At 39.4% G+C, this 21,830-nt stretch overlaps 1 protein-coding gene across 2 annotated transcripts; it reads right to left on the bottom strand.

Annotated features, from left to right (window-relative positions):
• Positions 1-1,031: 1,031 nt before the first annotated feature.
• papolg (poly(A) polymerase gamma) lies at positions 1,032-21,826 on the bottom strand. 2 transcript variants are annotated; one of them, XM_042433080.1, is made up of 24 exons: positions 21,481-21,826; positions 19,662-19,820; positions 19,281-19,347; positions 19,032-19,113; positions 17,148-17,257; positions 14,274-14,327; positions 13,795-13,906; positions 13,423-13,512; positions 13,123-13,261; positions 12,881-12,953; positions 11,183-11,303; positions 10,799-10,883; positions 9,163-9,216; positions 8,758-8,877; positions 6,923-7,032; positions 6,080-6,201; positions 5,802-5,959; positions 5,607-5,707; positions 5,270-5,472; positions 5,068-5,151; positions 4,922-4,978; positions 4,697-4,800; positions 4,477-4,577; positions 1,032-3,376 (listed from the first exon to the last, which is right to left on the bottom strand). In XM_042433080.1, exons 1-24 carry the CDS (start codon positions 21,495-21,497, stop codon positions 3,201-3,203), a joined length of 2,499 nt encoding a protein of 832 aa, XP_042289014.1. In that variant the 5' UTR covers positions 21,498-21,826; the 3' UTR covers positions 1,032-3,200. The 2 variants fall into 2 exon arrangements, with proteins under 2 accessions (XP_042289014.1, XP_042289015.1); XM_042433081.1 differs by lacking the exons at positions 1,032-3,376; positions 4,477-4,577; positions 4,697-4,800; ... (7 more) ...; positions 8,758-8,877; positions 9,163-9,216 and adding an exon at positions 9,238-10,477 and having other exon boundaries at positions 21,481-21,822.
• Positions 21,827-21,830: the final 4 nt, after the last annotated feature.

The raw sequence follows: 21,830 nt of genomic DNA, 5'->3' as shown, positions 1-21,830 counted from the left end.
GCCAAATGGCAATAATTTCAATGAGGACACTATCAAAGAGATTTATTATGCTATATCTTATTTTTTTCTAATACTTATGTTTAAATTGATCGTGTGGCTTTCAATCTGGTTTATTTCAAGAAAAACATTTTGGCTGGTAACTTTAAAATCTAGTAGCAATATTGGCTGGTGATCAAAAAAGTTATTTTCAAGCCCTGATTACAAACACAGGCTGCATGGCTGTAGGCCATGTTATACAGACCATAACTCAAGATGTTTACAAGTTCTATCAGGTGAGACTCTTGATACCTGTAATGACAAGACCAGTCTCAAAGCAACCATGAACTCAAGGAGTGCATAAAAAGGAAATTCTCATTTTGACAAAGGTTAATTCTTTACTTTGTTTAGCCACCTTCGCTTTTCCAATCTCACCACAAGGTCCATTTAGTAGCTGTTCTGGAGCTTTCAATTGTATCACACCGTCTTCATCAGCAGATGAGAGTGTGTTCAGTTGTCATGGAATTGTAGATGTTCAAATTTCCATTTTTTAAGCACTTCATGGACTTCTCCTCCTTGTTGGCTTAAAGTCAATGTAAAGGAAAATGAGAGATTTTTAAAACAAATTGTACATGTTAGAAAATAATTGCTGAAAATTTGAAGAGACTAAATTATGTAGTACTGAATTGTGGAGTTAGAGCGTTTAACTGTTTTTCACCATTTCTGTGTTCAGGATTTTTTGGGCAGGCCTGAAATGGTGGCTCTTTGATGTAGAGAGGTTACTAGCATGACCCCTCCTTCACTATATAAACACTAGAGCGCATGTACTCTTAGTTACGGGTAGCTTTAAAAATTTTCATCAGAGACAATTGTGATTCATTTCGGATAATCCACTGTTACTGGTGAATGGGGCCATTTTCTCAAGGAGGGGTCTCAAGGAGTCATTTCAAACCCAGCTGAAGCATCTGTTGACGGTCTGAGTCGCCAGCAGCTTCGGCTTGTAAAACATTCAGCGATGTAAAACACACAACAAAAAACACCACAAGACACCTGTGTAGTTTTTAGGGGTTTAATGGGTGTACGGATTCATTTAAAGGAAGTGATAAACACATACAAAAATACCCTTTCAATACATTTTAGAAACAAACATCTAAATGACCTCTTTTTGTTAAATGTTTCCGAACAGCAAAACATGGGTTGTCTGAAACAGAGTGGTGCAGATTTCATTCAAAAAAGACCTACCTGCTATGAATGCTATTAAAAAAAAGATCACATGGTACAAATATGCAAATATAAATAAAGTGATAAGAAAACCCCCAATAATGAAGAATATGCCTTTTTGAAAAAACTGTTCTCTGTACATTTCGTTGGGGAAACTGATGCTGGAAAAAGAGCCTGTGTCCCTGCGTCCTAACTCTCGCCTTGTTAGTTACACAATGCAGCAGCACATGTTGTATATACTGTATATATCCTCTGTGCTGAAATCCACCACAAAGATGCCCAGCTTCTGACCATAAAGATGGAGGGTTGGGGCCCAAGGCAGGAAAAAAAGTTGTCTCCTGACCCCCCACCTGTGGCCCCAGGAGATGCTTTTTAAGAACCTCCACAGGAGGCGCATAACACCCATATCTAAGGGAATTCCGTCTCTCTCCGACACATAAACAACCATCTATGCATGCACGCTCACACACAGTCAACCACATACACATGCATACACACACAAACCAGCACAACTTGTCAAAAAAGCTTCGAACCATTTTTTTTTTTTTTTTTTCACAAAGCACCACAAACTCTTTCATGGACATGAAACGCGCTCACAAGCAGGACCTGGCTTCAAGCTTCACTAGCCAACAGACCACGGTGAACTGGTGGGGGTGGGGGGGTCAAGCAGTAATCTGAAGAAATTACTTTTTCTTTGTTTAGCCCTCCTGATGGCTGGGTTGTTGACCACATGAGGATAACTTTACATGTTAAACACAGGTACGTACAGTACACGAGAGTCAAGACTGACATTTGAGCACTCTAAACTGTCCTGCACTCATTTGATTCTTTTTTGTGTCTACCACAACTATCTGACATCTAAAGCTTGAACAAACCATGAAAAGTAGGCAGATAATGAATAACTCAACCTTTTCTTTTAATCCAAGACAATATGGTTTTTCCATTGTTTCATACTGATCTTTCCGAGAGCTAAACAATGACTGAGAAGCTTCAGACCCATTTCGTCACTTTCAGAAAACGCCTGACAGTTTCTTGTTGTCGTTAGGATGATTTTCTTGCTCTTACCGGCACCTGAGAAGCACTGCTGTCGCTGGGCGTCTACTACCGTTTCTGTTAAACAAGGATCTGGATAATATGATCACCTACATACACACTGCAAGTCCGATACTAACCTGGAATCCTCTTTGGGTAGTCGTGGTGGTCTAAAGAGTCGTGGTTGTGATTTCCGTCATATCCAAGCAAACCCTCAATAAATCCTCCCTGCAACTGTATCCAAACTTATACGGTGTTTACAAAAAATATTCAGGGCTGGAGACAAATTTTTTTTGGACAAGCAGTAGAGAAAAACAAAAAATTACAATTTTTTAAACTTTTTTTTCACGTTTTTAGATAAAACTACAATAGAATGATCAAAAGACTTAACAGTGATCTTTTGCTTTTTTTAAGACAAAAAAGTTATGTACATCAACATTTACTGTACAGGTTCCTGTTTGGGAGAAAAGAAAAGAAAAAAGAAAAGAAAAGAAAAAAAAAAACATCAGCATACACCGGAAGTGTGTGTAGCAAGCATCGATAAATGTTCTGGGCTGTTTTAAAACATGTTAACTCGGAAAAAAAAAAGAGGAAAATGAAAAGAACAACAGCTCATTTTCCGTCTGTACTGTGTACATATTTAAACACTGAGGGAGAAGACGAGTAAAAAAACTGCCGCTTTAGTTCCCATGTCGGATATCTCCGTAACTGTTGTGTTAAATGCTCTCTGGCTGTGAGTTTGACCGAAGGTGCTGACAACATCTGGTTTGACCAAATCACCTATCCACTGGCAAATCTGTTATCACTGGAGATTTGAGGTGAGGTGTCCATCCTGCTGCTTCACACTTAGGATTGTCCAACCTGAACGCACTCCCCCTCTCCCCGTGTGAAGTCAACTTCTCGGTGTTAGACTTAACAACAAAGCCCCACCTCTGTGTTTTTATGCATTCATCCAGTCTATAGTTGTGTGTTCAAGCTATGTGGATTCTGGCCTTTTCTGTTTCTTTCAGCCTCTTGGCCTGTTCCTCCAGAGATGGAGAGTGGGGTCTCTTGGAGGGCGCTCCGTTCAGTGGGTCGGCTCCTCGGCTCACTAATGTAGGTATGGAGCTGCCGACGGGGGGCACAGTGGGTTTGGATGCAGTATTTTCTACAGAGAGAGACAAAGAGACAAAAACACTTGATTAAGATTTTATTTTAATTATTTGAAGTTTAGTTTTAGTCAACAAAAACCAAAGACGTTGTAGTCTTTGTCATGCATTTTTAAGTCTTCTAAGCGTTCTAAGGCTACAGCTCTCACCAACTTTGTACTGTACAGTCACCATGGTCACAGGTGCAAACGTAATCCTACTAAAAAAAAATTGACAAAGAATGACAAAACAGTGTTATATACCTCATATATGTGTATATATATATATATGTGTGTATATATATATATATATATGCATGCGCTCACGCTGTTTTATCATTCTTTGTCAATTTTTTTTTAGTAGGATTACGTTTGCAATTAGTCCATAAATATGTACTGATTACTAATCAGGAGCTACAATAGCTGTGTTTCCATCTAATGTCAAGCCAACTTTAAACTTTTGATGTCGCAAAAAAGGGAGAAAAAAGAAAAAAAAAAAAAAGAAAATGCGAATCAGGCACGTTTCCATCAGCTGGTTTGGAGAGAATAAACTAGGCTACGGGAAGCCTTGTCTCATCAGGAGTTGGCAGTATAGGTTATGCATGGCTGTAATAAAGAGAGAGGAAGAAGCAGAGGTTGCAAACCAGAAACAAAACCAGTCACCATGGCCATCTACAACAGAAAAATGGAGAGAATTTGTTTCAAATTGGGCAAGTTGTAATTGTTCTTTCATGTCAGCTAGTATTGGCAGCGGAAACAGCTAGTCCGTCATGTGAGTTAAATGTCCGCTACGTCAGAGCTTTTTCGGCAAAGACGTTTCCACCTTCCATTAAGCGCATTAACTCTTTCAAAAAAGGAAAAAAAACACCTCAAGCGAGTGTAAAAATGATTTCACTATTACTTTTGTGTGAAACTGATGAAGTTTTTCTGAATTCCTGTTTCCATCAACATTTTCTAATGTGATACTTGCAGGTCAGAGAAAAATACTTTGTTTTAGGTCATTTGTCCATTTGTTCATCTTTCAAAATATTGTTACGTCATTAATCAAGCCTATTTTGACATGATGAGAACCTTGATGACTTCAGTTTTGAGAACTAGAATGGAAAAAACAAGACACTCACTTGACCCAATGACAGGAATGGACATGCCTTTTTCTTCACTGGTGGGAGGAGCGTCAGTTGTGAGGGTGCCCTCAAACACTGGGGGCTTGGGAGGTGTGATGCTGCACGACATTGAAACAGACAAGCCATGATGAACAATAATTGCAACGGTAATACAATCAAATAACACCAACAGTTTCAACTAAGCCCTAACGGTGCTGGAAAAACAGCTGAAGCTCACTTGTGGCGGTTCAGGGCCAGTTTAATGGAATTTTTCACAACGCGACAGCTGTTGCTGGCTGGGAGAGGCGAGGAGGCGTCTGGCAGCTCCATGCTGGGAAGTCTCTGAGGTGGGAAAAGGTGACATTTCACAATCCGGTCATTTAACATTTGCTTCAAAGAAACCCATGTCCAGCAGGCAAGGTATGAAATGACCTAATGTTAATGAAAAACCAGAATAAGTTACCTGTGTTCTTGAGGTATCGATGGTTGGAATGGGCTTAGCCTTTGATCCAGAAAGAGTCTAATTAAAGATGAGAGAGACAGAATGTGAAACAGCTGATTTGTTTTGTTAATCTTTACACAAATCTGTCAGACAGAGTTAACACCTACAATGTTGGGTCCTTCTCCATGCATATGGGAGTCAGAAGATGGTGGATATGGCTCTTTGAAAGTAGAGTCATCATTGGACACCACCTGCAGCAAAAACAAAGCAAAGTGTCACAAAACAGTCAAATTCCATTAAGTTTAAATCTAACGCCAAATGTATTAAACACACATAACTCCTGCTGTGACTGGAGAACAGCCTGTCTACCTCTGTGTCTTTGTGCCTCTTGGCCAGGTCCTCTTGTGTAGGTGAGTGCGGTCTCTTGGCAGGAGCTCCATTGACGGAGTCCTCCAAGCCGTTGGGCTCCTCTCTGGGGCTGCTAGTGGTGTTGGGCTTCACATTCCCGCTCAGCACTGTGGTGACGGAGCTGCTGGCTGGTGGAGAAGGAGCCTTCGCTTTAACCGGTGGCTCTGCAGAACGCACAAGGTCTATTTATTCACAACGGCTTTTCAAATACAGATAATGTTTTGTGCAATTCGTTTTCACTTTGTTTTACTACTTCACAGATTCCTGCTATATATGATAGTGTAAAAATTAGACTCACTTGAGCCGATGACAGGGATGGACATGCCCTGGTCTGTAGCAGCAGGTGCTGCACTGGGTGCTGGGGAGCCTTCCACAAAAAGCTGCTTGGGAGGGCTGACACTGCAAAATACAGAGTAAAAACAACTTCAGTATATACACTCAGCATCATGTTGGGGATTTGAGCCTGGTCATTGTGAAGATGTGTGTATCATACTTGTCTTCTGTGTCAGACGTGGGCTTGGAGGGTTTGCTGGTTGGGGAGCTAAAGGGAGTCCCTGAGTCTGTGTCTCTGGAGCTGTCCAGGTGACTGCTGTCCAGAGAGATCCTCTTAGAGCTCCCCCCATTAGAGCTACGGTTCAACTCCGCTATGCTCTGCGCAAAAGAGGAGACATTTGGAAAAGGAGGTGAGTGAACCGAGGAAAAAAGAAAAAAACATGAGAGAAAAGACACGATTACCTTTAAATGACATGCACGGTAAAATACCTCACTCACCCTCTTCTTCTTCTGCACCAGTTCAGCAGGAAGGTACTGGTGGAGCTGTTTCTTCTTTACATGTGTTGCTTCAATCTTCATCCCATCCTTCAGCATGTTAATGTTGTTGGCTTGTCTGTACACTGCAGGAGACGTCATGCCATGTTAAGGTTTACTAGTTACTGGCATGAATGTTTGTGTATGATTGACTTTCTTCAGTACATTGATACTTTCAGATACTTCTTGCAGTCATGCAGTAACAGATTAACTATGCTGTATGGTGAGGCTTGGGCAATATTGTGCTAGTAAGTTATACTTGTGAATTTTGAAAGCTGGCACTGTATTTTTCTGTATCATCTTGAACACAAAGTGATTTTTGTTATGAATCCAGTGAACTAAAGCTGCTGAGTATATACAGCATATGTACCAAAGGGCTCGTGCCTCTGTGTACCAGAGCCTTAAGAAACATTGAACACAAACTAAACAAACCAAACATTATTAGTTATTTTTAATTAGAGAGGTTATTTTTCGTTATAGCAACAGCTACAGTTACAAAAAGGTCTTTTGTTTTAATGTGATTTAATTTCTGGTTTACTAAGAGTTAAAAAAGTTGTGATGCCAGTGATTAAGAAAACACTGATCAATTAAAAAGTTGCAAAGAGGACAACAAAAGCTGAAATATTCAGTTACCGTATAAATATCAAGTTAATATTTACTATATAGACTTAAATGCACTCACAGTATGCAGGGATGCTGGTAGATGACCAGCACTGCTGCCCATTTTATTCTATGACATGTTTGACCAGATTTAAGAAATACCAAAAGCACTCTCAGAGAACTGTAATATGTAATACGAGGACCTACCAGTGTCTGTGAAGGACTGGATGTCGTATGTCAGGTCAATATTCACACTCTCTGCATTCTCCACTTTCTTGAAGATGATCCCGATGAACCACATGGACACAAAGTCGTTCCTGTTGCAGAAACACATCAGGAACTAAATGAAAATTGCTCCTAGACCAGAGTGCTTAACATAGGTTTATGATTTTTTTGTGAGCTAGAATCTTTGACAACATGACAGAAGGCTGTTCTTATCTGTCTGTGATATTAGAGCAAGTCAGGCAGGTTGAAATGTCACATTCAAAAAGGACTCTTAAAGCTGCGTTCAAGCATGATAATTAACAGCAGCAGTGACTTCATGACTTCCTGGCTTACACTAGCAGTATTCACACATGTCAAAACCAAACTTTTCCATTCCAATTACTCAAGAAAAACAAAACTTGCTGAATGTGCTTTGTAAAAGGTTTAATGATTAGCAAGGCTTTCCACAAGGCAATGGAGTAGCCAGCCCGTGGGGAAAGTAGCCAGCTAAGGGGGTCAGGGGGCTCTCCCCCACAGAGAAAGCTTTTGGCCATAACAGGCCAAATTTGGTGGACTCTGGCACATTCTAATACCACTTTTCAATCATTTACACTGATCTTAATTATTGCATATTTTAATGAGTTTACCGAGAGTAAACATGTAGTGAATCATTGTAAAGGAGAATTAGGCTTCTTGTGTGTTTTAGCCCACACAGTCTGTAAATAGCTATTAATATTTAAAGCCACACCTATTCCTGACTGATCAGAACTTTTATAATTAAGACTCAATAGACCTTATTTATTATTTTTTATTTATTTATTCATTGACACCTTCAATGTAGGGTTTATCAAGACATGCCACAATGATAGTTAATGTATTGTGTTACCTGAAACATAAATGCACTCTTCAACCAAAATAAACAAGGTTATTTTAAGGGGGGAACATGTTTTTAATCATATGTCTTATCTAACCTATGTGTTGGTTTTAAATGAAATCAATTATAAAATATATCTATGCCAAAAATAACATGTGAATCACTTGATTCAAATCATGTGAATCTACTGACTCAACTCCTCTACTTCTAGTCACCTTCATCTTCATTTTCATCTTCACTATCATCCTGAGTGGGAGGCTGAGGCACAGCCTACATTTTCCTCATATGACACAAGCCTGTTACTTTGACAACATTGCCTGTTTTGCTGTGTGTTTGCAATGCAGCTTAGAGATGGTCCTGCTGTAAAAAGCTCAGTGTAAATAAAAGACAATTCATTAATCCCATTGTTCATTGAGACCATATGTGGCGTATATGGAAAATGCAGCACGTTTAAGTGAACTTTTTAAATGGTTTCTGCACAATCATCAAGTTGCTGCCACCGGTGTTTTCCAGTGTTTTCTGGTTTTTCTGGTGTTTTCCAGAGTAACCCATCTAATGAGGATGTCCTGTTTGTGCAATCAATGCAACTCTTCATGTGTTTTGTAATCAATTATTTTGCTAAACACTGATAATGACTCTCCACTTGGCAGGACACAACCTCTCACACTCACATTCATATAGAACATGTGGGGGCGGGACTGATACAGACATACGCACGTTTCTCCGTCATCATGCTCGCACTGTTTTGAAGTGGAGACTAGTAGTCGTAAATGTATACGCAAGTGAATCACTACTTGTTAATCAAAACTATTTGATTAGAAACAAAAATATAATTAAGTTGCCAGCTGGACTTAAATGAGTAGTTGGCTGTTTGGCCGGCAGCCAGCCCTTACTGAAAGCTCTAGATTAGTGGGATATGCTTTCTCACTCAGCTGTTTCTATGTGTGGATAAAACTGGACTTACTCATTGCGGTTCTCTTTGGACCCAGGGAAGGACTGTGGGTTGACATGAGCCAGGGTGATGTACTCATTCCTCTCCAGGTTTCCCACCAAAACACGGATCTTGGACTCCACCAGACCAATCCTGAGGGAAAACATCAGAATGCATTCACAGAAGTGTCACATATATTGTAATACAACTTATCTTCACAGTACTGCAAGACACTTTCCTGACTTCAGAGTTTTTCATTTAGTTATCTTATATCTGTTCCTTTAGAGCATAAATGCAAAAAAATAAATAAATCACTCTTTACTAACAATGAAGAATGGCAGAGGGTTGCTCTCTGGTTTCAAACTATGTGATAGCGAGGGTGGTTTTACATTATTTGACCCTGTAGACCTGCTTGAAATCCAGACCTTTGGCACTCACCATTCTAAGTGGTTTTCTTCTGTGGACGCACTGGCAGTCAGAACGATGTAATGCCTGCAGAACAAAACAAAAAATAAGCCAAGATTCAAAGTAACGAAGTCAAACAGACTCCCTGCTAAAACACTGTGCCTAAACAGCCATACAAATAAAATGTGTCCTGATTGAACGTATCCCACATACACAAATACAAAATCTATACACTGGGCCTGGCACCGTTCAAATGTAAAATAACATAGTTGGACTCAAGATGGACAGTTTATGCTACTAGCGGCTGATGTCGCCTCACACAGAGAAGAGGAGCGAGCTACAGCTCTGATAACGTCACTTCTTTCTTATCATTTTCAATCTTCAGCCCAAACTGACTATCTGATTTTGCACAGCTCTCTCTGGAGCCACAAAGGCTTTATGTATCTTTTCACATATGCAGTAGTACTCCCCAACACCCAGAAAAAACACTTTTGGTGTTCTTACATTACTGGGAAGTAACAAACTGTAACCTAGAGCTTCCCAAAGACTGAACCTTTCAGAACTTGTAAGGCACAGACGGTCGTTCTGCCTTGCTTTTCTTACAGCAGGACAGATATCATCATTGTTCTTTATTATAAAAAGTCCTTGTCGGTGTGCTCATAGAAGTAAAATGATGGTTACTGCTGTGTTGTGTTTGTAGTAGTTGAGATGTTTCGACATATTTCCTTGACCAATCGCAAGCGACAGTACTGTGAGCATCCTCCACTCCCCTGCGAGTACCTGGAACTTGATTTATTACCACCTCTGGAAGGGTTCTAACATTTATTTAGCTCCTGTAACTCGTCTCCAAAGCGATCGGAGAACAGCGGAAGCAAAAGCAGAATCCCAGACAACGGCAACAAGCTCATTTAACGGCTGGTAAGTCTAAGTTATGGAAAAACACCGATGGATGTATAAAATTGATTGATGAGTTCCCATTTAAGACCATACAACAAAGGAAAACCTTACTCAAACAAGTCTCAATATAAACAGCATTTATTGCAGGCCTACTGTATTAGAATCAATGCATCAATCTAAGTTGTGGGTTGCAATCCATGTCATGCGATTCATGTCATTTTATTGGATAATTCAGCACCGTTTTGATCATTAAAACTCCTGTGTCTGCTGTGCTATACAGTGGAACAGTTCACACTTGACACTCGTGCTCAGGCGACTAATGTAACTCCAAAAGGCAGTAGAAGCTGGCAGAGAACTCAGTTGTAGCACTTGAATAGTGTGGGAGGGACTTTCATAAACAAAATGAGTCGACCAAACTCTGCTGACCACAGTTAGGATGAGTCAAATCTGCCTAAACCAAAAAAGTGAAAACAATAAGTTGGTAGGAAACTTGCTTCATCTGGTTTTAGTTTCAACAGCACAAATACAGTTTGTGGCCTCCAAAAATGTTAATGTCACACAAACAGCTCATTTCCACACATGGATATATTATGATGCTTACTTTTAAAAATGCGTTTTGAAAACACATTTTAAAGAATTATTATCTTAATTCAAAGAGGAAATTACGACTGACGTTTCTGTCAGGATCATACAACTCTACACGCTTTATTGATCTCGCTTTGGTTTATGAAATGTTCTATCCAGCTATCCTTCTGACAAAATCAACACCTACTTGTACTTTTGGAAAAAATTGGGTGGCTCAAAGAGCTTGGACCATTCTGCTTTTCCCTGAAGAATCTCATCTGTGACGCTGAGACCTGATCACGTGAGACACAGAGGGACAAAGACATATTAAGCTAAACAATTCAATATTCAAAGTGACATTCTGGAGAACATAAACAAAAGGTAGAGGCTCGTCTTTACTTTCTACTAACTCTATTTCTATTAATATTTACCACTGTAAATATAGTTGTAAGAGGATCAGAAATGTACCGTTACAACTGCTTTTCACAACACTAAGCCTTTAAGAACTTTACAGAAAGCAGAAATATGCTTATGTATTCATTTTCTCTGAACATTCTTCATTGTGTCACTGTGCAGTTTCAGTCTTTATTACCGTATTTGAACTCCTCGCTCATGATGGTGCGTGTTGACGTGGAGACGTTGTATGTGGAGTTCTGCTGGGGATAGGCAGGTGTGATGATGGGCATCAGGTGGTATCTGTCAGATGGGTTCACCTAAACAAAATAAAAAAATAAAAAGGGACAGCAAAGGGACCATGATTGGTTGCGATGAGAACTACACTACACCCACCTAACTGCCTGAAGCAAAGCAACTTCACACCCACACGCTCAAGAGGTATCATAAAACCAACAGCATACATCCCTCCCACCCACACACCCACACCCACACACAGGGTACATCCCAGTGCCCTGAATTGTCTCCGCACTTCCCTCATTTGCATGTTTCCTCATGATATTAGTAGAAGAAACTACGTAGGAGATGCAAGGAAGGGGGACAAATAAGACATGCTTCCCTCTCAAATATCATCTCTAGTGATATGTCAGTTACTGATAAAGGCTGCACCACTGGTTCCCCTGTCAGTGGGCTGTAGCTGCTCGGTAGCGTCTTTCTACAGAGTTTGACTTTACACAGAAATTATTAAGAACTGCCCAAACAGAAAAAAAAGACAGCATTACTCAGTATTAACCCACACAATAAACCTGTATTTAAACTGTGTGGAGCCCACTTAGTTTATTTTACATCACCAACTAATCTCTATTTTTCTCCAGATGCCAGCCGTTCTTCAAGATACACTTCCTGCTTTCCCATTAAAAGAACCAAGACTATATGAGAATATACTTTAGATACTAATTACTTTTTCGAAGTGAGAATACAGCTGATATTTTGAATAGTTGATGGAAACTAATCACATTACCAGCAGGAAGTCTTTGCCTTCCAGTTATTTGTGTCTACACCGTAAATGCTTCATAGCACACAGAAATAATTAAGCAGCTAAAACATTTAGGACGTTATGTATTATATTGTATGTAAAACTATACTTTCTGCCCAACGCACACAGAGATTGTTGGCTCTGCTTCGACTGCATGGAAATGACACCAATACACAATTAAAATGTGTTTATTGCTGAAGGAACATAACATGATAGCAAATACACCAGCTAGAATATTTGAAATAATGTTTACAGATGAATTACTTTGGGTGATTTTCTGTTATGATAAACATAACGGTAAAAGAAAGAAACTAAAGAAAGAAAACAAAGCCCTGGACTAGCAAAAAAGACTGCGTGTAAAAGGTATCTTCAACACATAATTATCAATGATAACTAGCAAATAGCTACACCCAAGTTGGTGCTGTTATTTTCGACGGTATTTTTTTAAAACTTTTTTTGTCGGTTTAAACACAGTCTGCCGTATCAGGTCAGCTGCACTGTCCAATTAACACGCTAACACACTTCATTGAAGGGGTGTGTCCGTCTGATAAAAAGACGTCCACGTAGGAAGTCTTCCTTGCTCCAAGCTGCTCTGGGAAGCCCCCTCCGAGCAGAATTAAGAGTATTGGAACTCATGATGGGGGGGAGGGGGGACCCGATCGATTTCCGGGTCACACGAGGACAGAGGAGCGAGGAGACATGAAATAAGAGAAATGAAATGTACCTGTATCTGTTGAACAGCAACAAACTTTTCACAACTCAGCCCATTAGCTGTGGCCAGATAGTCTTTACTGTTCTTGCACAGCAGTCCATGTAATAAACACAAGTCAAATAATATGATAAACATGTGGTTATACTTACTCTAGGATCCCACACAGGTAAATTCAGATTACTGTCCTCAGGTTGTTTCAATAGCACAGGATTCGGCCACTCCCTGGGAGGGGGAAAAAAACGACAAATGTAGTAAACAAATTTTCAAGCTTTAAATGTTTATTTGTGTAAATGATGAGACAATTTATACTACATCACACAATGCTGTGAAATACTGCCATCAAGTGGATATTAAGAAAAATGAAGTCATAATTAAAGTGTTCGATTCTCACCATTTGGAGAAAACCAAGAAGAACTTGTGGACGAGCGTGGCAGCAACAGCGTTTGGGTAGAGCTGGCAGGTCCTGGCCACCAGCATGGCCCATGACACTCCACCCAGAAACCCCAGCATGTTGGAGTAGATGCCGCGACCTGCAGGCACAGGGTACATTACAACAAGGCAGTGTGCCGTTTGAACAACGCTGGTGTTATCTACAGGAGGTTTACTGGGTTACAGGAGGTTGGTTATGTGTAAACCAAATTGTGAAGGCATCCATGAGAGATTCATTTAAGAACACCTTAAATCTACTTACGTTTTGCCCACAGTTTGATGGCTCTCAATGTCAGTCTGAAGTTTTCTTTGTTTGGCACTAGATACAAAATTTCATCTGTCACTCGACAGCCTGTAATAAGACAAAACACAAGAATCCTCAACCGCTGTCGGACCAGTATTACACAGTATAACTCAGTTCATGTGTAAATTCCAAGGCAGAGAAGGTTTATGTTTCACATGAAGACAAACCACTGTTATACCTGCCACGACTAGCTGCACAAAATGTGATGCAATATTGGCTTATTTTACTTTTTTACTTATTAAATGTCATTCTGGAAAACAGCATCAGGCCTAAGGTCAATATAACCTTTCTACTGTATGTGTACAATCCAACAGAAGCCATGTGGTGTACCATTAAGGCTGCGGATACAACGAATGTCCAAGTTTCTCAGGATGGAGTCCCCCCTTAGGTCCAGGTTGTCTGGAATGGACTGTAAGGCCAGTCTGGCAAAAAGCAGGTCAATCTGTTCAGACACAGACAGAAGAGTCAAAAAGAAAGTAGAGTTTAAAAAAAAAAAAAAAAAAGTATAAAATACCGTCTATCTACAACATTTAATCCTAGTCAGAGTTGAATTTTCTGAACTTGGTGCTTCTCTGGATCAAATACATGAGGCCCTGAGGTTATACCTACAATACAACAACTATAATATTAGACACAATGAAAGGCATTTTTAAAATCATAAAAAGGTAGGTCAGTGCTGCTCAACTCTTGCAGGAATGGCAAATTCTTTGCAATCCACTAGCCAACATCATACAAGCTGGCAGCAGGTCAGTAACTGAGAACCTCTGATGAAGACAAAAAAAAATACCACTTTGCCCTCAGTAACTTACCTCTATTCCATCAAATTTGAATTTGATCACTGGTACAAAAGCATCCTCGACAGCCTTGAAAAAGCACCAGAAGAGACAACATCAAAAACAAATCTGGGACGAGGCAAAGTCACAAAGTGGCATTATTGTTGTATGAAGCAAACACCAAAAGAACAAAAAGTGAAAAACAAAATTAAGAACACTGAGCTTGCACACTGTAATGTGTTTCAAAACAGGTAAAGTAATGTCTCCAGCATAGCACTCACTCAGAATGTCACCTACAGTGCAATGAAAATATTTGTAGACCCTTAAGTAACAGCTAAACTAAATTTCAGTGGAACCTCATCAGATTTGTGGGTGCAGTGTGGATTCAAATTCAGAAAACTAATATAAAGTTGTTGTTTTTTTAAGTAGTAAAACTTTCAAGAAATATCACCTAATTATGAAACTTCATTTCCACATAATCAAAGTTTCACAACAAACAAAACTTAAGATGTATTGCACACTTTTAACTATGTGTACTGGTGTTAGTAAATACACACATTGGGAAATTAAGAGTTTGCTAGCAGACCTAGCAACACCACAGGCCTGTATGCTGCTCACCTCCTGAGAGTTAACACATTATTACTCTGCTTTATTAATCCTCTACCAACTCAGTAAATGTAACTATCATACAGATGTAATCCAGCAATCCACACCAGTGTTAGGCATACTCCTGCATTCCCAGTACAGTGCACCGTAGAGAGCTGAATTCTCTCCCAGGAGCAGTGATGTAAGCAGTCTGTTGCTCTTGCATCTTCTACACTGACAGCGTTGCTGCACACTTTGCAAATGTAATGCTTATTAAGATCTTTTTAAGCCCTCCATCGAGAAAATTTAATACCTTTCCGCAGCAAAACAAATGCACATTAGGGCTGAGCTTCATGTTAGAAATCAATTTGACAATTTTAGTCGGGATATTTTTCAGGATAATTTTGTATCTCCATATAACAATCATATTTAAAATCACATAAAGTGATCAAATTAATGGCAAATGCAATGAACTGTGTCTCACTGTTACACTTTACATTAGATAAAACTTTAAAAAAGAAATCATTTTAACATAAAATTAATTATTTTGATTTTGACATTGTGTGAAACAATAAGGCTGTTCTGGTCGTTCTCACACCCACAGAGTAAGACTGTAGTTAATTCTCCCCACTACGACACATACATCATACAGTATATCTACCTTTCAACCACTCTAACAGCCCATTAAAGCTATAATATGTGACTGTTCCGCTTTAAAATGGCTAAAAACGACTAGACGTATGTTATATATTTTGTGGAGTTGTGTACTTACATTATCCTACATTTACTTTATCCCAAGTTTCTAACAATTTTCAAACCCAGAGAAATACCCACTTTTAATCAAGGTAACGGTCCGTTTCATTTGGTCACCTGTCAGTGGCGTCATACTCCCTCTACCAGAGTATATGTGTACAAGATGCATACGTCAGCTTTGTGGTTGTCCGCAACAAAAGGTGTCTTCTAAAGAGTATACACTTACAAGATCATACGTCAGCGTTGTGGTTGTCTGCCACAATGACGTCTACTTAAGAATACACATCTACAAGACAATACGTCGGCGTGGTGGCTGTTTGCCACAATGGCGTCTGCCAAAGAGTATACACATAAATGACAATACGTCAGCGTTGTGGTTGTCATAAATTGACTTTTATTCAGTTTTAAGCCACATTTTTATGATAAACTTTTTTAGATCGTAGCCGTGTTTAACTATATCTTTTAACCAGATTAAATATTTTAGTCATCGGACGTCTGGATCTTAAGTTATCAGAGAAACAAGCTGAGCAAACGTCAGCAGCCCCTCCCAGACGTCCCGTGCCTGCCGAACAGCATCGGAGAAACATTGATTTTTTTACGTGAAACTGCTTTATTCAGTGTTTTACCTGTTTTAATTACCGGGTCTGTTTGTTCTGGAGAGGAGGAAACCTCTGAACAATGAACACTGTAATAATCCTAACCCGGAGAAGCTGGTTGATTAACAATGAAGACAACCACTCCCATGATACCTCGCTACTTCACAACATCATCAAACTACATCTTTTGTTATTGTTTTGATTGAGAGACCCTTAGCGGTAGAAATGACATATTGTGCGTTTATCTCCAGCTAAGACACATATGTTACAGTATATCTATTTTACATTCATGTTAACAGCCCATTAAATCTGTAAAATCCAGCTAAGCAGTCACCAAATCAAAAGTCTGCTCCTCTCCTTCATGTTGCCCGCTGCAGCTCCGCATCACAAACATTATTATGGAGATTCTAGCAACTATCAGATATAACAGAGGACTTTGCGTCTCCTCTGAACCCCCCTGGCTAACTGTCTTTAGATGAGCATCATCTGTGCTGTTTTGTGTATATCTTTAATCCTGTTACTTTGGTGAGAGCAGGTGGCCTGTGAGAAACCAATCAAAACATTTCATAAAAAAGAAAGAGCTGGACTACACTGAGTCATCACTGAAGACCAAAGCATATTAAATAAGAATCCTGTGGGGAGATATTTCTCACACAACTAGGCATCGCCTCAAAATTTAAGACCTAGCATAATTAACAATAAAGCTTTTTGGTGTGAATGATAAAAATGACCTTAAATTCTGAACATCTTATTTAGGACTTTTTTAAAAAAGGAACTGCTGGAACCCTGACTGAAAAACATTTGATTCAACACTGTGACTATTCAAGGCTTAGGAATGAAACAGGGGCTTCCTTCACTGGGAAATGACCAAACATGGTGGTTCCCTAAATGACTTGTGAGATTTTGGACACTGAAGCCTATACATGAGTTTATTTGTTGTCTTGTGTTTTAATGTCATAATGCCACAGAGACTCACCCTCAGGTCTTTGATCTCTTCGTGCTGTTTCAATTTCTCAAAGAAAGACTGGAAAAAGTCACTTCTTTCTACGTGGCGTGGAGCCACACATAAGGCATCAATATCAGCTCCTGTAATAAACAGTCACTTTGATCAGTGTAATCTGTGTGAGTCAGTAGGTTAAATGATTGTGAGGACTTCAATAAGAATCTGTCAGGTACACAGACGGTTAAAGAGTTGATGTGATAAAACATTATGCATAAACACCTTTGACTGTGAGCTCAAAAGATCATGTAGAGACACTAAAGGGAAAACTGGACTGGAGATAGACAGCGCTACGTCGAGAGTCAAAGTGCTGTTCAACTGATAAATCCAGCCGTGCGTTGGACAGTCTCAGCCCACAAAATGAAAGGTGTTTAGATATTTATGACAAATAAAACTACACATCAGGGCTGGTTTTGCTCGACACAGATGACCTCTCAATGCAGGCAAAAATGAAATAAGATTTCAAGCATTTCTTTGAAAGACACACACTAATTTTTGTGCACCTTTAACAGTGTATCAGCTTAGCTTTTATACTGTGAATAGGGCTGGGTATCGGTACTCGATACCTTTAAGGTATTGACTGAAGTAACCCAGTACCAAGAAGTATCAAAACTTCTCCAGTAAAACGATACCTGCATTTAATGTGACGTGTGTTTGGTCTTCTAGAACAGCAGCTACAACCCATAGGGTCTGTGGTGATAATACTTCAATGTACAGTTATTTAATAATTATAGCAAAAATTTGAACACTTTCAAAATGTATATGTGCAAGAATCATTCAGATGGGGAGGAGTGGTGGCATTTCACGCAACTGAATGCTTCCATTCACATTATCGAATGAAGCAGGAAAAAGAAAAAAAAGTAGTTCTACTCTATTGGTATTGATATATCACTTACAGGGTACTGGTGTTGGTACTGGTATCATAATATTTTCAAATGATACCCAGCCCTAACTAAACGATATAGTTATATTCTACAATAAATTAGACATTTTGAAATACGGAACAAACTGAATTAAAGCCACTTTTCATTTGTTTGCTCTTCTCTGCAGTTCACTTTCATATCACAACTGTGATATGAACAGGTTCCAGTTTTAATGGAACACAATGTGGCAGTTCTCACATTCATTTTAATCAGAAGTGAAACAGTGCGCAATAAACAGAGCACTGGGAATTGCTCAGGGGTTATAGAGCTGATACCAATCAACTAATAAAACAACTAAATCAGCACAATTACCAACTGTGTAGATTAGCTTAAACATCCGTACTTATTCAGATTAAAGGGAAACACTATTTAGTTTGCTGAAAAAATTTTTTAATAGCTTAGTTTAAAAGAAAAATTGTTTCACAACAAATAGCAAAAAACATAGAAATGCATTTTTCAATAATACATGTATCATTCAAATCATTTTCAGTTTTTGATCTTATTCATTGAATTTTACAGCATGTATGTACTACATGTAGACCACATTCCTACTCAAGCCCTCTGTCCATAGCAAGCGTGTTTACTGTTTTTCACACCCCAAAACTGGGCTTTTCAAAAACTCTCTCTAGCTCAGACAAATACGACAATGCTGGCCTCATGCTTTAGTGTGGAGAGAGAAAACTGTGCTTTTCAAAAACAATGACACATGCCTGCTTAGACTGGGTTGAGTGCAGTGGGGTGGTATTGTTATGGAGGCAATTTTCTTTGCCTTTAACCCTCTCTGTGATTTGTTCAGTGGAACGTCAATATAGCAGATCACGTCCTACAGGTGCTGTCATTGATATTTCATGTTGTTAGACAAGCATTAAGTAATGATTTGATTGATACTGTTACCACTATGAGTGAACACATGAATAAAAACAACAACTAGACATACCTTTTGTGTGCACTCCAAGACGGTATGAACCAAATGTAAATATCTTGCCCCCAACACAGCTTATAGCTGATGGTGGAAGGTTCTGAAGAGAGAAACATAGAAAATAAAGTCAGTATGACTTTTCTCCTCTTTATGGCATATCGGCAAGCTTTCAACTGTTTTAGTGTCTTTAATTCATTAGTCACCTTTAATGACTCCATATTGCATCATATACAATCTCTTCAATTTAGAAGGCATGACAGAACCTACCTTTAATTCACTGATCTCTGCGATCCATTCTTTAACAAAGTTATTCAACTTCCCAAGAACTGCAAGTCTGAAAAGAGACAACTTGGGTGTAAATAAATAATACATACAAAACATATTAAAAACTTCAGTTGTAAATATGTGCATTCCAGCAACAAGGCATACACATGGAGTGACACCACAATTAGTAAAATACAGTACTAGATTGCTAAGTTTCTACGAGGGAAGTGCCGATTAAAGTCTACTATACACACCTAAGTACGTTAATTTACAGGTGTTTGTGTGTAACCTGTGTACATGCACATGCTGCAATAACTGTATACCACCAAGATAGTCAATAATAGTGTAGAGGTGTATAAAATTTTCTACTGAGCAATTTCTCACCTATGGTTCAATTCCTCTTCATCTTCAAACACCCCAAAAGGCTTCATAGCATCACAGAGCTTCTTGGTGTACTGGTGGTCTATTTCTCGTGGGGGTGCAAGGCTAATGGCAGAGGTGATGCCATAGTGTTTCTGAGGCTGCTGCCCACCAGGCATGGTGCTGCGAGGGAACACGACAAGGTGCAATACATTACATGACAGCTTCCACACAATGACATTCAACCTTACTACTCTCATTTTTTGCATGTCACAGCTTCTACAACTCATTCATAAATAATGAAAAATATGTAAACTGACAGTTGGTTACTACGTTAAAGTTCCTTCCACTCAAACATTTGTTTTTCTTCTTGTTCCCACAGTTGGATGTTTGAGCTTCACTGTGCAGAATGATGCGAGCAGAGTTTTACACTAGAAGGCTGTTTTCACATTCATCTGCTGAAAGTGGAAAGTTTGTCTGTGTTGAAAAAACAATTTTAAAGGGGCCTATGAGGATGACTTGTGACATCACAAATAACTTTGAAGCCAATCCTTGTCCAATATTCAACTTAAACAAGTGTAATGAGGAAACATGAAGCCTCCAGTGCACAAACACTGAAAATGGACTTAACAGTGAAGTAGGAGACATCTTGTATCTGTTATGGATATTCCATAACTGACCAGGACAACAGAATGTCAAGCTGTACTCCTCTGTTCTCTCAAACAGAAGATAACACATGTTGTTTAATAAACCAGGAGCCTCACAGGCGAACCAAGGCCAGAATGCAGGTCATCATCAGACGCAACAAGACAAACCAAAGATACAGATTTAGGTCATAGGTTTATGATTCGGAACTGACGAACTAGTTTCTATGATTGGCTTAAAGGCTGGTTTTGGACTGTGTGGGTCAGACGAGTTTGGGGACACCGTACGAACAGGAGGTGTCCCTTGAGTCGCTCTCCCTTGCAAGGTTCTTCATTAAAGTTTTCCCAGAATCATCATACGAAGTTTGGTTTGGTCTTCTCTTCTTCAAACTGACAACTGCCAGTGCATCAGCTCCGAAAATCCACAACAGTATCCAGCAGGAAAACTTAAGAAATCAACAATGTTTACAGATGAATAGATTCTGGATTTTTAATGAGGACGAGGATGTCATTTTAAGGATGTTAGCGTTGTAATAATACCTTTTTTTGTGGAAAAAACATCAGATACACATTAATGTTCCAAGCAGAGTATTCTTATACGTCTTAATATATGTCTAGAGGGGATCTTTAAGGATAAGACATTTCTCAGCCACAGTGCTGTGTTATTGTTTGCTGTTTTCTGCTCCTCTGCTTACTGTTACCGTGAATCCATGTGTACACACAGCACTGTGCTTAACGTGCATAACCTGGTTAACACATGTATCAATAGTTCTATAGTTGTGTGCAATTCTAAATGTGACAGGCAAACACATCGACATTGCAGAAAGAAGTTAAAATGTGAAAGTATTGCGCCTCAGCTAGCTAGCGAGACGCTACAAACAGAGCCGCTAACAAACTGGCTAATTTAGCAGGTTAGCAAACGTTAGCTGCCTGGTGCGGAAGAATTGGTTTAAATAATGACTCGTTTTCCGGTCCAACCTACTTGAGAGTTGACATTTTCTCAAACAAAAACAAGTGAAATCGTGCAGTTTGTTAGGCTCGTTCACAGTGTAGCTAAGTTACCCAATAGCAAACAAGCGGACTAGCCAGCTAACGGTGGCTGCAGGCCTTGTTTGGTTGTTAGCCTATTCTTTTAGGACTCTCTCAAAACGCGAACAGAAACGTTCACAAGTGGGAAATGTGCCACATGCATGACTCACCTGGACATTTCTTTCATGACACTCTAAAAAGCTTGCTCTGTTTGTCCCGCTGTAACGTTTAACCCGTAAAAAAACTAAGAAAGTCAGCAAGTAGAGATGGTAACAGCCTCGACCTGATTACAACAATGGTCACTTTCCAGAGAGTTCAAACCTGCCACTGAACCGGAATCACTTCTTATAACGTAACGGATCCGTTCGTAACCCTGATAGCACGGTCATGTCTAATTCATTAACAAACCACACGGGGTGTTTGGATGCTATAAACTAAACACGCGTTTAATTGCTGTTAGGACCTTTTTTAAATCAAATCTACAACTGTAAAGGCGTTTGTCAGCAGCACGCTGGGTAAC

This window comes from Thunnus maccoyii, chromosome 14 (assembly GCF_910596095.1).
Source record: "Thunnus maccoyii chromosome 14, fThuMac1.1, whole genome shotgun sequence".
NCBI lineage: Eukaryota > Metazoa > Chordata > Actinopteri > Scombriformes > Scombridae > Thunnus > Thunnus maccoyii.
Note: the sequence above shows the minus strand (reverse complement) of the source record. Positions and strands in the feature narration are given on the sequence as shown.